Source organism: Enhydra lutris, unplaced genomic scaffold, assembly GCF_002288905.1.
Source record: "Enhydra lutris kenyoni isolate GAN:26980312 unplaced genomic scaffold, ASM228890v2 scaffoldscaffold24, whole genome shotgun sequence".
NCBI lineage: Eukaryota > Metazoa > Chordata > Mammalia > Carnivora > Mustelidae > Enhydra > Enhydra lutris.
In genome coordinates this window covers 8,892,361-8,907,721 of record NW_019154108.1, presented here as the reverse complement: position 1 = coordinate 8,907,721, position 15,361 = coordinate 8,892,361, and the positions used below count along the sequence as shown (strand labels likewise).

Below are 15,361 nucleotides of genomic sequence, written 5' to 3'. Positions count from 1 at the left end.
ACAAGACGTATACTGAGCATTTAGTTCAGCCAGTACTGTCCCTAAGGACTTAGGTCTGTTCTCATGTTTCCTTCCGTGAGCGTGACTTCCTTAATTATATTTGGTTTCTCATGTATAAGACTTTGGATAATGTGACAAAATATACTATCACATTTTGTATGATTGATATCTGTTTATATCCTTATATGGAGTTCTGTTTTGAAATTGATAGTGACTTCAGAGTTCAGGTAAGCACTGTCATATGTCATCACATGAAGGAGAGTAAGTCCCCACTCCTTAAATAAGCTAATTGTCATTTCTCCTGCTAATACATTTTTCACGTGTTTCTTGTCTATGTGTTTCGTGTGAACCGTTAGCTTATACCTAGATGACTGAACAAGCTTAGGAGCCTTGTCTGTATAAGACTATAAGGTCACAACTTAGACCTCATGTGTATCTCTGTGTGATGATAATCATAAGTTTGGGTTCAGATTGGGAGGAGAAGATCAGTTATTGTTGCTATTTTTAATTGCACTGATTTTGCACAAACTCCTTCCCCCCCCATACATTTTATAATTTTCACTTGAGGCAAATAATCTTGCTACTCAGTTAAATCTTTAAAATTCTCTTTGGTGTTTTTGAATTAATGGGTTCAAAGAGATTCCAGTTTTATAATATTTGTGCTATATATTTTCATTAACTGTTGAATGTTTGACTTTGATATTCTTTTTCTTTTTATGTTTAAAAGGGTTGGTATTTCTTTATTACAAAGATCTTCAAAAGAGGATATCGCCTTACCTTACAAAATAAGATTTAGGTTTGATTTACAACAACCACCAAAAAACATTTCTGTAAGTGAATATTTTATAATAGCAATAGATTCCCAAGAGCAATTGTTGAAAACCATCTGTATATATCTAGAAGAAGACGCTCGTCTCTTTGGGATTGTTTAGATCACAATATATTAAGCAAAAAAAAAAAAAAAGGATTGCTGTTTGCTTTGAAGTTATTTAGGTTTTAGTTCTCGGAGCTTACACAATAATGGTTCTTACTCCCATTGGTTTAAAAATCAATAATTTTATCATCGTGAAGTATTTGATACAATAGATTTCTTTTTACACATGAGTTAGGAAGCTATAGGGTTTGTAAGTGCTGCAAGTTCTATTAACTACAGCTACGTCCTCTTTCCAAAATATCTTACTCAGCATTCCATAATTTTTCAAAACAGTATTTTCCTATTTTTGAAAACTATAAAACAAATTATGTCATTTTTCTTACTACACAGTTGGAGAATTTGATGCTGGATAAAGATGGCCACATAAAAATTACAGATTTTGGACTTTGCAAAGAAGGAATCACAGATGCAGCCACCATGAAGACATTCTGTGGCACACCAGAGTATCTGGCACCAGAGGTAGGCTATGCTTGCATTTGTAGGAGAAAACTAATATGGCCATATGGTTTGCAAAGCAAACCATTTAGCATTAAAAAACATTGTGCTATCTACTACTTTTTCTTAATTTTAATTCCTGTACAGTTAACATACAGTGTTACAGCAATTTCAGGTGTATAATAGAATGATTCAGCATCTCGTATATTACTCAGTGCCCATTCTGATAAGTGGATTTTTACGAATCTCCATCACCTATTTCTCCCACGGCACCCCCCGCCCCCGACCCACGTCCCCTCTGGTGACCATCCGTGTGTTCTCTAGAGTTAAGAGTCCATTTCTTGGTTTATCTCTTTTTTCCCCTTCGCTCGTTGTTTTGTTGCTTCAGTTCCACCAACATGAATCACATCTACTTTGCTCTCACTTGTTTAGCGTGGGATTATAGAGCAAGAATATGTAGCAATTAAATTTTATGAGCACAAAGTCCTAACTTCAGTAGAGTAAGTCAGTTTTTATTTTTTGGCCACATATATTTTATTTCTTGATGATGCCCATTTTGATTCATTTATTAAAATCAAATAATTGGGCAGTATCTGCAGGAGTGTTTGCAGTTTTATAAGGCATCTTGAATTTTCCTCTGAAACAAAGGAACAATGACAATTGACATCCGCAGTGTTGTGAGCTTCCATACTTTATTATTGGAAAGTATTTTATAGGGAGAGTTAATGAAAAAACAGTAGCTATGTCTTGGAATTCATGCCAAGATGACGTGGACCTCCCCATGCCGAGGGTTCCATAATCATTTGTTAATTTGTGTTCAACGAAAATTATCATGTGTCTGCTGTGCGTCGGGCCTTTGCACGGGTGATGTGACTACAGGAGCACGACACAAAAGACCCCGCTCTCTGGAGCAAAACAATGTGAAGAAGTAAATGCCCTCATGTCATCTAATGGATATGAGGGCCGGGGAGAAAAATAAAGCTGGATAAAGGGAAGGATGTGGTGTGGTGGCTATTTTAGATAGAGTTCAGATTACTCTGGCCTTGTAACAAAGGACTCCAAATCCTAGTGGTAAAAAACAAGCATTTTATGTGCTCTCAGAGTCAGGGGGATAGCAGGGATGGCTTATCTGTGCCTCGCAGCACGTGGGGCCTCAGCCAGACGGACTGCACAGCGGCGGGGTGACTGTGGCTGGAGGCTGGGTGGGGAGGCATCCTCACTCATCCTCTGACAGTCGATGCCCCCGCCTGCTGCTCCCCTGACAGGCACCTGGAGCCTTGACCTAGAGCCTCAGCCTCGCCCTGTGGTACAGACTTCCCCGGCCTCAGGTTCCACAGCGAATGTCTTAGTTAGTGAGTCAAAAGGTGCTTCCTCTTGTTTGTTTTGTTTTCTTTTGTTAGGTTTTTGTTGTTGTTGTTCACCTAGTAAACCATTAAGAAATGTTTCATTAGTTTTTTGCAAATTTCTTTTCATAGTATATTTTTAATAGTTTTATCAGAGTACAGGCCACCCACCCTAACCTTCAGCAGTGGTTTTTATTATGTTCACAGTGGCGTGTGACTGTCACCACTGTCTAATTCCAGAGTACTGTCATCACTCTGACAACAAAACCTGCACCATTATCTCCTCTTCCCGCCCCCAGGCAGCCACGATCCACTTTCCGTCTCTATAGATGTACTCTTCTGGACATTTCATGTCAGTGGAGTCCTATAATAGGGAGCCAATTGTGTCTGGCTTCTTTCACGTAGTAGGTTTTCAAGATTCATCGATGTTTTTAGCATTTTCTTGGTACTGCATTCCTTTTAATGGCCAAATAATATTCAGTTGAATGGATATGCCACAATTTGTGTGTCCATTCAGCCATCAATGGACGTTTGCTTTGCTTCCAGTTTGGGGCTATGATGCTGCTGTGAACACTCATGCATGCATCTCCTCTTATGGCCTGGTTCCAGAAACCACCCATCTTCTCTGTCATAGGCTTCCTATGACTTCTGTCATAGCCGACACCAGTTGAAGGGGTAGTGACGCTGATCCCTGCTTCCCCGTTGTAGAAGACCCTGGGAGACAGGAGATAACTTCTGCACTGTCTTTGGGAGATACTGTCTTCTCCGGACAGGATGCGTGGGGAAGTGATGGTCGAGCAGACAGCTGGATGCTGAGGAGGAGGCAGCTGTTGCGGAAGTGGAGAGGACCAACTTTCCAGACGCAGAGAGCAGCTAGTTGAAAACCCTGGGGCAGGAATGAGCCCAGTTCCTCCCTCAAACTCTAGGAAAGTTGGTGTGGCTGGAGCCAAATTGGGAGGCATTGATCTTCAATGGATGGATAGTAGCTTCTCGAACATCTGCTATGCATGCGTGCTGCATGTTTGCAGTGACCTTTTGCGATAGCATCCCTGATGGTTCTTTTAAAGGTGAGGGGACGGAGGATCAGAACTTCTTTGTAATGGAGTCTGTACACCGTAGGGAGTTGTCAGAGAGAGGATCCACCTTACAAAGGCCACTCTTCCTTTTTTTAACTACAGATATTACACCTCCAAAAGCCACAACTTCAAGACCACTTATAGGTGTAAATAATTGTCATTTTTAAGGTGAATGCTTTACAAATGCTCAAAAGGAAAAGGTAATTAAAGGAAATTAAGAAGTAGGAATACATCGAGAACCCTAGCATTCCCTGTACCTGTAGTAACTCATATCAGTTTGTTAATATAATGGTTTTTTCAATTAGATAGTATATATACATTTCAAGAATGTTGTGTTATTATAAAGAAGAGCTAATAATTTGAAATACAGTACATTTCTAAATATTATTTTCTTGAGGGCTGCCAATAATATTATTTTCTGTTATAAAATCTGGAAGTTTAAGATCCTCCCATTTTTGTGGTGAATTAAGTAAAATTTTCAGAACCCTGTTCCTTATTTATTCAAATATGAGATCATATTTTCTAGAATAGGGTTGTTTTTGTGAATGTCATGAAAAACAAATCCTTTGTTTCTCTGGAGTTCGAGTAACCCCTGCGATCCCTGGGCCACAGATGCTGCCATCCTTTATTGAGAATAACAGAATTAGTTGTGTCACAATTAGGGGAAATTATTTCTGAAGAAGATAAACACATCTCATTTCATTGAGAAGCAGATGATCTAAGAGACAAAGATACTGTTTTACATGCTTAATGTCATCAGCTGAAGAACAAAACCAAGAGTTTCATAAAGAAAAGTACAGTTGTTTCTAAAGCGAAATTTTACAATTCCCAAGACATTATCAATTCTTTTTAAAAACAAGTAAGAAACATTTTTGCGTATCTTTTTTTTTTTTTTTAATATCACAGACGTCTGGTCTGTAACAGCAATTTCTGTACCCATGGCTGGTGTGTGTTGATCCATAATTACAGTCTCAACCCGTCTTTTTTCCGTCACTGTTGTTACCATTTGGGGATGACAATTCCTGAAACAGCTAACTTCTCATGCAATTTAAATTCTTCCATTTTAAGTATTTGTGTCAATCATGGCATTTTTGTTAAATAGGGTAATTTTGAATGTGTTTACTCTTACTTTTAAGACAAAAAATTTTAAGCCCTTTCCTCCGGTCTCCAATACGGACTGTTTCACTGGAGAACACTCTTGTTCACTCAAGAGATACTTACAGAGTATTTATTTTGGAGGTCATGCATTGTGTTAAGGGCTGGGAATACAAAGATAGTAAGAAATGGTCTTTGTCCTCAAGCAGCTTGCTGTTTGCTAGGGTGATAAGAGACAGAAAACAATCATTACTGTGCAAGAAAATAATTGCTTTCCTGGAGTTGTGCCCAGGCTCGTGGAGGACAAGGAAGGGTGTGTCAGCCTGCAGGAAGGGTCCAGTGGCCTTGAACAGGGAGCAGGGTTGGGGACTAAAATGCAAAAGTTTAGCTTTGATCTCTTGCATAAAGGAAAGTCACTTTGGAATTGAGAACAAGGCAATAATGTGATCAGACAAACATGATCAGAGTCAGAGGGGTGGGCAAGAGCCTTTCAGATGGTGTCTCTCACTTTTCTTGAACCTTGAAATTTCTAGCACATTCCATCATCAATGCCAGACTTTTCTTCGTGGTATGTAAGTCATAATTGTTATCAGACCTGGGAGTCCATTCCTGATTACTGCTTCTCTTGTGAGTGGCTCCTTGTCAGTGTTGTCTCTTTCTACACAAGACTTGTTTACACCTTGTGGAGAGAGCTCAGGGCCTCCTTAGAGATCAGGTCAAAAACCGATTGTTAACTGTCGGACATGTCAGACTCATAGCTGGTGTTAAAGACAAATTTTAAATAAACTTAAGTTTCTTTTTGTGGCAGAGAACCCCGGAAAAGATGACTCTTACAGTATAAAAATGCCATTTATTGGAAAAAGAGTATTTACAAGTATTTGTTCTCTTACCTCTTTGGTGGAGAATTAGGGATATTTATTGGTAAAGGGAAAAAAAAAATCATGTCTTTTTTTTTTTGAGAGGTTGGAGAGACACAGTGCCAGCAGGCATATAAAGTATGCGTTTAGTGTCCCTCCATCTCTAAAAATGCATTCGAATCTGTGGTTTTAAATGAACATGTTTCTGCTCTTTCTTACGTTAGAAAGAAAGAAACCTTTACCTGCCGTACATTATGGACATTAAGATACTTTGAGGGAATTTTTGTTTTTGAAATCTCTACTGTCTTTTCCACCTAGAAATTATAAAAGAAATTGGAAATCACAAATAAAATCTTACTGTTAAATTTTATTATTTGATTTGGCTCTCATTGGATCCAAACCATTTTATGCAGTGCTAATTATTTAGTCTCAGCTTTGCTCTTGAGTTAGCAGTACCTGATCAACTTTCCAACTGTAAAACAGTTTGAAAATCAAATGTAGCTTACATGCAAGACCCAACAAAATTAAAAGTGTTAAGTACGTTTTGGCAGTTCACTTTTATTATGCCCAGTCCTCAAATGTACCAGCAGATAATCATCTGAATGTTAGTTATTTTTCACATGCTTATGTGATCACACAAAAAGTACATGCTAAAAAGAAGCAGATGGTGACAGATGGGGAAGGTTGAATAAGGTGGTTTTGGAAACCTAGAGAAATGCACTTCTGTAATAGTGTAAAAATAAAAATTATTTGATAATCAAGTTAGAACTAACAAAAAGATTGCAGAAAAATGGCTTGACTATTGGAAAATGCATGGTACTGAGTTGTGGTTGCTGTTCAGAAAAAATATATATATATACAGAATTTGATTTCACATAAATGTAAAATATTTTTTTCCAGTGTCTAAAGATGCATTGTTTGATGTGTTCTTCATTTTCAGATCCTCGTTCTTAGAAAACAGTCACTCGCTGTCATTTTATTCAGCTGGCTTTTGAAGCCTACTACCTTTATTATCTTCCTTAGAACATGTAATTTGAAAATATCTGAAATTTTTGCTGACGACTTTGAGAAAAAGATTTGCTCGAAGTTCTCTTGATGCTGTAGAGGGAGTAACACACATGGACATTAAATTTCATACAAATTTAAAGCCAGAGACATACAATTCCTTCTTTAGAATGAGCTGGGAGCATCCACAAATTCAGGGTAATGGTAGTTGCTGGCACCCAGTAGTGTAAATGGGGTGGGGAGAGCATTTAGAATCCAACTTGATTAAGATGTATGACATGGAATTGTATGTATTTATCTTAAATACAACAAAGAAGAGATAATGTAAAAGACATCATTTCCTGGGCTCTGTCAATATTTTCTTTAAAGATTTTTATTTAGTTGCCAGAGAGAAAGAGAGAGATCACAAGGAGGCAATGAGGCAGGCAGAGGCAGAGAGAGAAACAAGCTCCCCGCTGAGAAAGGAGCCCAATGTGGAACTCGATCCCAGGACCCTGAGATCATGACCTGAGCCGAAGGCAGCCACTTAACGGACTGAGCCACCCAGGCATCCCTGTCAATATTTTCTTTAGATCTTTAGAGAAATAAATGAGTCGAAGGGTAACATGTATTTGCACATTTAATCTGTAGGTAAAAATAGGAGCACACAGTAACAGTTCACTTAGCCCTCAGACAAAATTCTCCCGCTGTCTAACAGATTGTGAAACTAAGTCTTCAAATGCCTAAGCATTTTGTAAAAACAAAAAGTTTTAGTAACCCTTTTAAAACTATGTACATCCCTCATATTTTATTTGTTAATAATTCATGTAACACATGACCTCTTAAGGGCTTTTTGAAAACCTTTCTCCTCCTGAATGGCTCTGAAAAGGATCCATCAATAGTAAGAGGGAAATTAAGTGAAGGAACACAGTGATTAGTTCAGGTAGAGGTTGTCCGCTCACATATAAGGAGATTGAAGTGCCTTTAACTACCATGAGTTGGCTTACTATTTACACTATTTTGGGGTAATAATAAAAATCATCCCTCTTTCTCCCCAAATTGGATATTACTTAAATATGAGTGAAAATAATATTTCTAGTTCAACCTTGACCATCTCTCGGTGTCACTCAGTTGTGGCTCCTCCTTCCTTAGAGGTGCGTCCGTTCCTGCAGCCGCTAGTTTTCACCGAAAGTTCTTTTCGGTGTTGTTTGGTCTTTTGGCTTTAACAGTAGGAATATTCGCATTCAGTGCTTTGGAATGATTCTAGGTTAAGCACAAAATTTAATTTGAAATTCTCTGGAGCATGAGAACAGAGACAAAACTCACCGTTGCTGGGCGCACACTAGTGACGATAACCTGTAGTATTTCACAATAGCTGTTTTGACGCAGGTGACAAAGGCCCAGTTTCTTGAAATCCCTTGATGGCTGTTGCTCCAGGGCAAAAGGGAAGTCGAGAACTCTGGGAAAATGTGCTCCTTCAGTGCAAACGGCGTTCACACTCTCAGTCTCTTAAGAGTTAATGAGCACTTGAGAATCGGGTGTAAAAGAAGTATCTATGAAGAAAATACCAAGAAACCATGGAATTCATAATTGTCATGAAATACAGACTTCTAAAGCTGCAGTACATTTTAGAATCTGGATTGGAAGACTTAACAGATCTTTTTTTTTTTTTTTTTTTTTTTTTTTAAGCAGATTCCTAGGATATGAAGAATAAGGATTTCCATAAATGATAAAGTATAGAAACGTATGTTTATATAGAAAACACACGCATATCCGTTACCTGAAATACAAGGTTACCAGGAAAAAAATTCTTTTTTGAATTAGTGGTAAATTGGTTCATCCAAGTTCGCAGTTTACTTTCACAACATAGGTGTGCAGACAGTTTGTTTGGATGTTTAATTTTTTCCCCCATCTGTTCTGTCTGGATTATTGATTGAGCAGCAAGCCACTCCGGGGCAGACATCCCCTCCTTATAATTGCTTGCCTTGGGTGCATTGTGTGGCCGGGCAGCCAAGCCGAGGGAGGTGTTCCTTCAACCTTCCAGCAAATTCTAGCTGGTAAAAGAACACGGGAGTGAAGATAGTTTTTGAAAGTGCCCATGCGCCAAATAAATATTTACACTGGGAATTTTAACTGATGGTATCATTTTAAAATTCATAGTTTATTATTTAACATCATCGTTGAAATTAGTAACCATTCAAGAGCCACTCATGCTGATTTTTGTTCAACTATCCTGGCTGTTTTGTACAGCGCCTACATCGGCTATTACCAAATATTAACCAGATGTTACCAGAATATTTAATGGTAATGGATACCTGCTGTGACCTCCTTGAAACCGCTTTTATTACATCAGAAAGTGAAGCAGTCTCAGGCTTCTGGTAGAAAAATGGAAACTAAGCCTTGTTTCCCAGCATTTGGGTGCCGTTTGGATATCGACTTAATGTGACCTCTTATCATTGTTGAATATTTACATTACCTGTGGTGTTCCAAATCACCTCTTGTCCTTTCTCTCTGTCTTTTGCATTAAATATAGTCACAAAGTAGATCTACATCTGTGATGACGGAGACAGTAAGGCACAAAGGAAATCCCGAATGTCCACGTTAGCTTTGAAACCTTGAGTTCAGTTGAAAACATGAGTAACGGTGATTTTGTGGAAAAGAGACACTTTCTTTAGGCTAATCCTTCAGGAGAAGTCTTTCAGTGGATTATATTTCTCTAGTAGCAGGTTTTGATCTGCATTTATATCCAGATTATATGATAAGGCAGGTGATAATGGAGTTGAAATGCACTTTGCCATCATTGTGCCTCTGCCTTACCAATAATCCCACCTTTTGGATCTGCCCCTCTGATAACCAGGAATTAAATCAGGCTTTTTTCGGGGGAAAAAAATTCATCAGAGGTAGGCAGAAGGGATTGCAGCTCTTAGTTTAAGGAATGTAAATTTTATATGTTACTGTAATTTGGGGAAAAATACGTGCTTTGAGTAAGGGAGGAAAATTATCTTTAGAAAATAATATAAAAGAAGCTGTGGATTTTCATTTCACTCTGGAGTTTCTAGAGCCTTTGGACGTATTGGGTTTCAAGATAATTTAGGGGGAGAGGAGTGATGTCTGAAAAATGGTAACATGTTTTATATTCTGTATCTTCATGTAGAATATTATAATCACGTTTCTTTTTATTTCTTACATATTTCCTCTTCCAGCTGTTTAGAGGTGGGAGTTGAACAGAAATCTTTCTTTTTAATTGAGAACAAAGACTCTTAGATTAAGAGGGCTGGCTGCGTTTTTAGGGTTTTTTTCTCCTCAACATTGCTGGACTTCACATGTCGATAAGATATATCACATCAGATTTGTTCAGTTCAAAGTAATACAGCAAACAGTCCTAATTGTAGCATGATGTATCTATATATTCATTAAAATGCGTATGTTCGGAAGCAAAACCACTTATTTTGAGAATCAGTGTTCATTTTACAAAGCGAAATGAAAAATTTATTTTATCGAACAGATTTTTTTACAATGCAGTTTTATTTTTCAGTTGCTTATTTCTCTTCAAAAATAAAACCCTTTTTTTATGTACTCACTTTCCTTTCTGGCAGCAAACCAGGTATTTAAACAAAAATAAAGGATTGCCAGTTTTGCCAGCTGGGGATGAGAACCCGGCTGGTGAAATGTGGGTTCGGGAAGCAGTTAATCCAGCTTTTATGCTTTTTATGGTTTTATGAAAAAAGAGGTTAAAAACCACATTTGGCTCTTTTTCGCATGTGCCACTGTTTTGTTGGTGTTGTAGGAATTGAGTAAAAGGTTACTTAGATTTTAAAATTGTTTGTCATTAGGTGAAATCCTGGATCTCTTAGATTCAGGCCCACAAACAGTACGTTCTACTAATTGGACAGGAGATAGATTCTCAAATAATCAAAAGTCCCTGGTATTTAAAAATCATACATACAGTGTTTCCTTTCACTGAAGTAATAAGTACACACGCCGAATTCTTTCTGCTGTTTTAGGTTATTTCTTGTTTTCTGTTTGTTTTTATATTACTCATTTCGAACAAGTAGAAATTTGAAATATTTTTAGCCAAAGATGAAAACTAGAATTTGTTGTTCTTCCCCAAAATATTTTGCTTAGTTTGTTACTCTACAAAAGATTTTTTGGAAGAACATAGGAACTGGACTTGTGTTCATATCTTGCTAAGGCAGATCCTGTGTCGCCTTGGAACTGGGATACAACTGAATTAAAAATCTTCTCATAACATTTGAAAGACACTGAAATAACTGCTAAGTAACATAGTTTTTCTCAAACTTACATTCTCCGTGCATATAAATACCCTGTCTACCAAGTGTCTTTCACAGTATTGATAGGTAATCGAAATTTAACTGTCAAACATACCATGTGCAATTCTATGGCATTATTGGTAAATTTTAAATAAAAGTCACATGTGCATCATCTCCAATAACTGATTTACTTACTCTAAGGAAGTTTGGAACATGTGCACCACTTTGTTCTGTGTGAAATTCTTACGTAATCAGTTATAAGATTTTTTATTTGGTAAATTTCATGGGTGTGGTTTTCTTGCTCTATCTATCCCAAAGCTAGGAGAATCAGATAAAGTAAGCTTTAAGATTATTCAGATATAGTAATTTAAAATAAAATACTGAAAGATTCTGGGACACCTGGGTGGCTCAGTCGGTTAAGCATCTGCCTTCTGTTCAGGTCCTGATCTCAGGAACGTGGGGTCAAGTCCTGGGTGGGGCTCCATGCTCAGCGGGGAGCCTGCTTGAGAGTCTCTCTCTCCTGCTTCTGCCCCAATCGCCACTTGTGCTCTCTTTCTCGGTCTCTCAAATAAATAAATAAAATATTAAAAATATAGGAAGATCTAAATAAATGAAAAAAATTGCATTGGCTGAGGAATATACCTAATAAAAAGGGAAAAATCAACATTTTCCTGGGACAAATGATGAAATATTATGCCCCGATTTGAATAGGTCGCTCTAACATAGTCTTACTGATACCGCCGTGTCCTTTCTTTCTAAATTTGTTTTGCCTGAGATGTATTTTGGGAAATAAATTTAAGGGCACATGCCAGAGAGATATTACACCGTGATTTTTGTTGTTTGTGTTTAACAGAAATTTTATTGTGAGGTACTAATAAAGCTTTGGACACACCCCAAACAGTAAATCTTTATATTTGCTTTGTGGACTATTTCCTTAAAGAGTATAAACACGCAGGGCCCTCCAGAAGTTTCCAGCTCGACTGTCCTGCTCGCTGTGCCCTGAACCTGTCTGTATGACTCTGTGTACATGACTGATGTCCTTACAGTTTGACCCGAGTTCCTTAGTGCTTCTCCACGGCTCCTTATACACTTAAGCAGCAGGACTTAACCTCCCAAGTTACTTGAAGTCCATGTAGTGGACCCAGAGTGAAAAATTAAGTAGGCCTATGAGAAAACGTGCGAATACGCAAACCATTTTCGCTTGAGCCTTTGTTGTCATTCACTTGGAATATGCTGCGTGGCCTGACCCTTTTCTTCTACACTGGCCACTTCAAGACGAGGATCGAACAGATATTTCCTGTATCCGGTGTGACTCATATCTTTTGTGGGATGCTTTCTAGTTTAAATGTCAAGGTGTCAGGATAGCCCACCTAGGCTTTGCAAGTTAGGATTCACTTTGATGTAAGAATAGTACATTTTTTTTTTTTTAAGATTTTATTTATTTATTTGACAGACAGAGATCACAGGCAGGCAGAGAGAGGAAGGGAAGCAGGCTCCCTGCTGAGCAGAGAGCCCGATGTGGGGCTCAATCCCAGGACCCTGGGATCATGACCTGAGCCGAAGGCAGAGGCTTTAACCCGCTGAGCCACCCAGGCGCCCCGTAAGAATAGTACATTTTGTGAAGACTGCTCTAAAAGTTCATGTGTAATAATGCATTTGTTCACTGGTTTCCCTCTTAGGTGTTAGAAGACAACGACTATGGCCGAGCTGTGGATTGGTGGGGCCTGGGGGTTGTCATGTATGAGATGATGTGTGGGAGGCTACCTTTCTACAACCAGGATCATGAGAAACTTTTTGAACTAATACTAATGGAAGACATTAAATTTCCTCGAACACTCTCTTCAGATGCAAAATCACTGCTTTCAGGGCTCTTGATAAAGGATCCAAATAAACGGTAAGCCACAAGTAACACTTGATGGGTTCCGGACGAATGTGGGTAGAGGCTGTGATACAGAGATTAAGTCAAATATAACTAACTCCAAGAACAGTGTATTTGGTGTAGACATCTTCCCACTGAAATACTGACTTATTTTTAACTGCATAATACAGAACATTGTAAAAATTTCTTTAACTCTTTCTTAACTTGGAAATTTTATGCAGATTTTACCAAACAAGGATTTTGAGAGGTTTTCTTAACCATATTGTGAGTGAACAATTTCTTAATTGCCCTGGTACTTGCTATTGTGGGGATAGAAGTATCCCTTTTTTTTTTTTCCCTTTCAGTCTCTGGGCCTTTTTATTTATGCTAATTTACAGAATAAAAAAGATAGAACCAGCTCTTTACTCTCCTCCCGTGCCAACCTGTATTAACAATCAGACTGCTTTTTGCTTGTTTGCCCTTTGAAGATACACTTCTCTGTACTGCCAGAGAGGGTGAAGGGCAAAATACCTTTACATACTTTGTATTTCTTTTGTAGCTACAGCTGTGACCTGAAGCATCCTACAGCCCTTTGCTTAATTAATCAGTGAGCTTAGTGTTCTCTGTTCATGTTTCTATATTCATTTACACATATAATTTGTAAGTCATATATGGAATGACTATTATTGTAAAAACGTCCCTTAATCTCTTTTATACATGTGTATGGCCATCCTTTCCTGTAGATGAGTAGGCATGCCAGCATTGCTCTAAAAATCACTTCGATATTAAACATCTTGAGGATAGATTTCAAGATTTTATTGTCCAATCTTCCCTCCCATAATGTGTTTTTGTACAGTTCTGGGGTTTTTTTGTTTTTGTTTTTTTGTTTTTTTTTTGTTTTTTTCTGCTCATTATGTATTTGTTGACAGACTGAATTAATGAAAGAAGGAATAAATGAATCCTAAAATGTGGGTTTTGTTTACATTAGCAATGGTTTCCATCACACACTTGTAGCCTCTAAACTTTATGAGGGGCATGATTTTACCCTTCAGCAGAAATAAGCAAACTTAGTAAAAGAGACACCATCCGTTTGCCTCTTGAAGACCCTTTTAAAAATGTGTTTTATGATCCTAGTAATGGGAAGCTTACCTCGTGTTTGTAGAGTGGTTTTAAGTGTTCTCTTTTAGGGCATTTGCATATCTGTGGTCCCCTTTGCTGTTTCTCTCGCCTTGTAGAGTTGATAGGTAGGTTTCTCATTGACATTTGGCTGAGGGCAAAACTGAGGCCTGGAGACGGTTAAGTAATTTATGCTCCCGAAAATTCCTATAGAACAGGAGTAATCAACTTTCTTGATGCCCACTTGGTATTTCTGTTGTATCTTATTTGCAACGCAGCCGCTTCTCAGTGGGTTCAGGTTTTGAAATGTGTTCTACTGAGTGTGATTATTTCACAATTCATGTAACAGACAGCACTTGGTAATAGATGATCTTTAAGCAGAGCTAGGATTTCCATTTTATCTGCTTGATTTTGGGTTCTAATATCTGGCTTGGATTTCAAGGGCAATGAGTTTTTAGCCTATCCTTTTGTGACTCCTCCAGGTAACTCTGACAGCCCTTGCCTTTATGCCCCCCCGCCATAAGTAGCTGGTGAAACAACCTTGCATTTGTGGTTCTCATGTCTGTGTCTCATTCATTTTCCTGTTCGCTGCCCCCGCCTCCCACCCTGGGATAGCACATAGTGGATACTTAGTAATTGTTGAACAAGTAGGTAAATTTCTAGATTGTTAGTGGGCTGATATGTAGGACAACTGAAGGTTTGTCCATCCAGACGTTGGTATTATCTAAAGGGAAGACAGGGTGTTTGCAATGATTCGCTGTTTTCATTTAAAGTAGATAAGCAGGCGCCTCCACTATTGCATTAAAGTATCGGGAATGGGGCGCCTGGGTGGCTCAGTGGGTTAAGGACTCTGCCTTCATCTCGGGTCATGATCCCGGGGTCCTGGGATGGAGCCCCGCATTGGGCTCTCTGCTTGGCAGGGAGTCTGCTTTCCTCCTCTCTGCCTTCCTCTCTGCCTACTTGTGATCTCTGTCTTTCAAATGAATAAATAAAATCTTTTTAAAAAATAAGTAAAGTATCGGGAATGCGAGGATGAGTGAAACGAAGTTCTGCTGTCGCTGTTCATAGAAAAATGCAGGACACAGAACGCGTACTTACAGCTCAGCTCTACCTACAAGTGCATGTTGGAGTTATTAGCTCTGTCTAGGGGGCTAGGTGGGTTGGAGTCCACAGGGGTTGTTCATGTAGAGAAATTGCCCTGAAAAGGAATCTAGAATTGTGAATGAACATGGCATTTGACAAGTTCAGCGACTAGTGTGTAGAGTATGAGTTGGGTAATGTTGGGAGATAAAGCTGAAATGGTAGATTGCAAAGACCTTCTGCTTCTTAGAGAATATCTGCCCTTTATTTGGAAGGGGATGAAAAACCACCGAATTATGAAGTAAGAGATAG

General features: G+C 38.5%; 1 protein-coding gene across 2 annotated transcripts in view; it reads left to right on the top strand.

The window, feature by feature from the left end:
* The window catches only part of LOC111150885 (AKT serine/threonine kinase 3), a 314,865-nt gene that overhangs the window by 251,024 nt on the left and 48,480 nt on the right, over positions 1–15,361 (top strand). For both annotated transcript variants that reach the window (XM_022508564.1, XM_022508565.1), the window contains 2 exons: positions 1,265–1,393; positions 12,675–12,889. In XM_022508564.1, the coding sequence (XP_022364272.1) occupies positions 1,265–1,393; positions 12,675–12,889 (344 nt within the window). The remainder of the gene's footprint in view (positions 1–1,264; positions 1,394–12,674; positions 12,890–15,361) is intronic.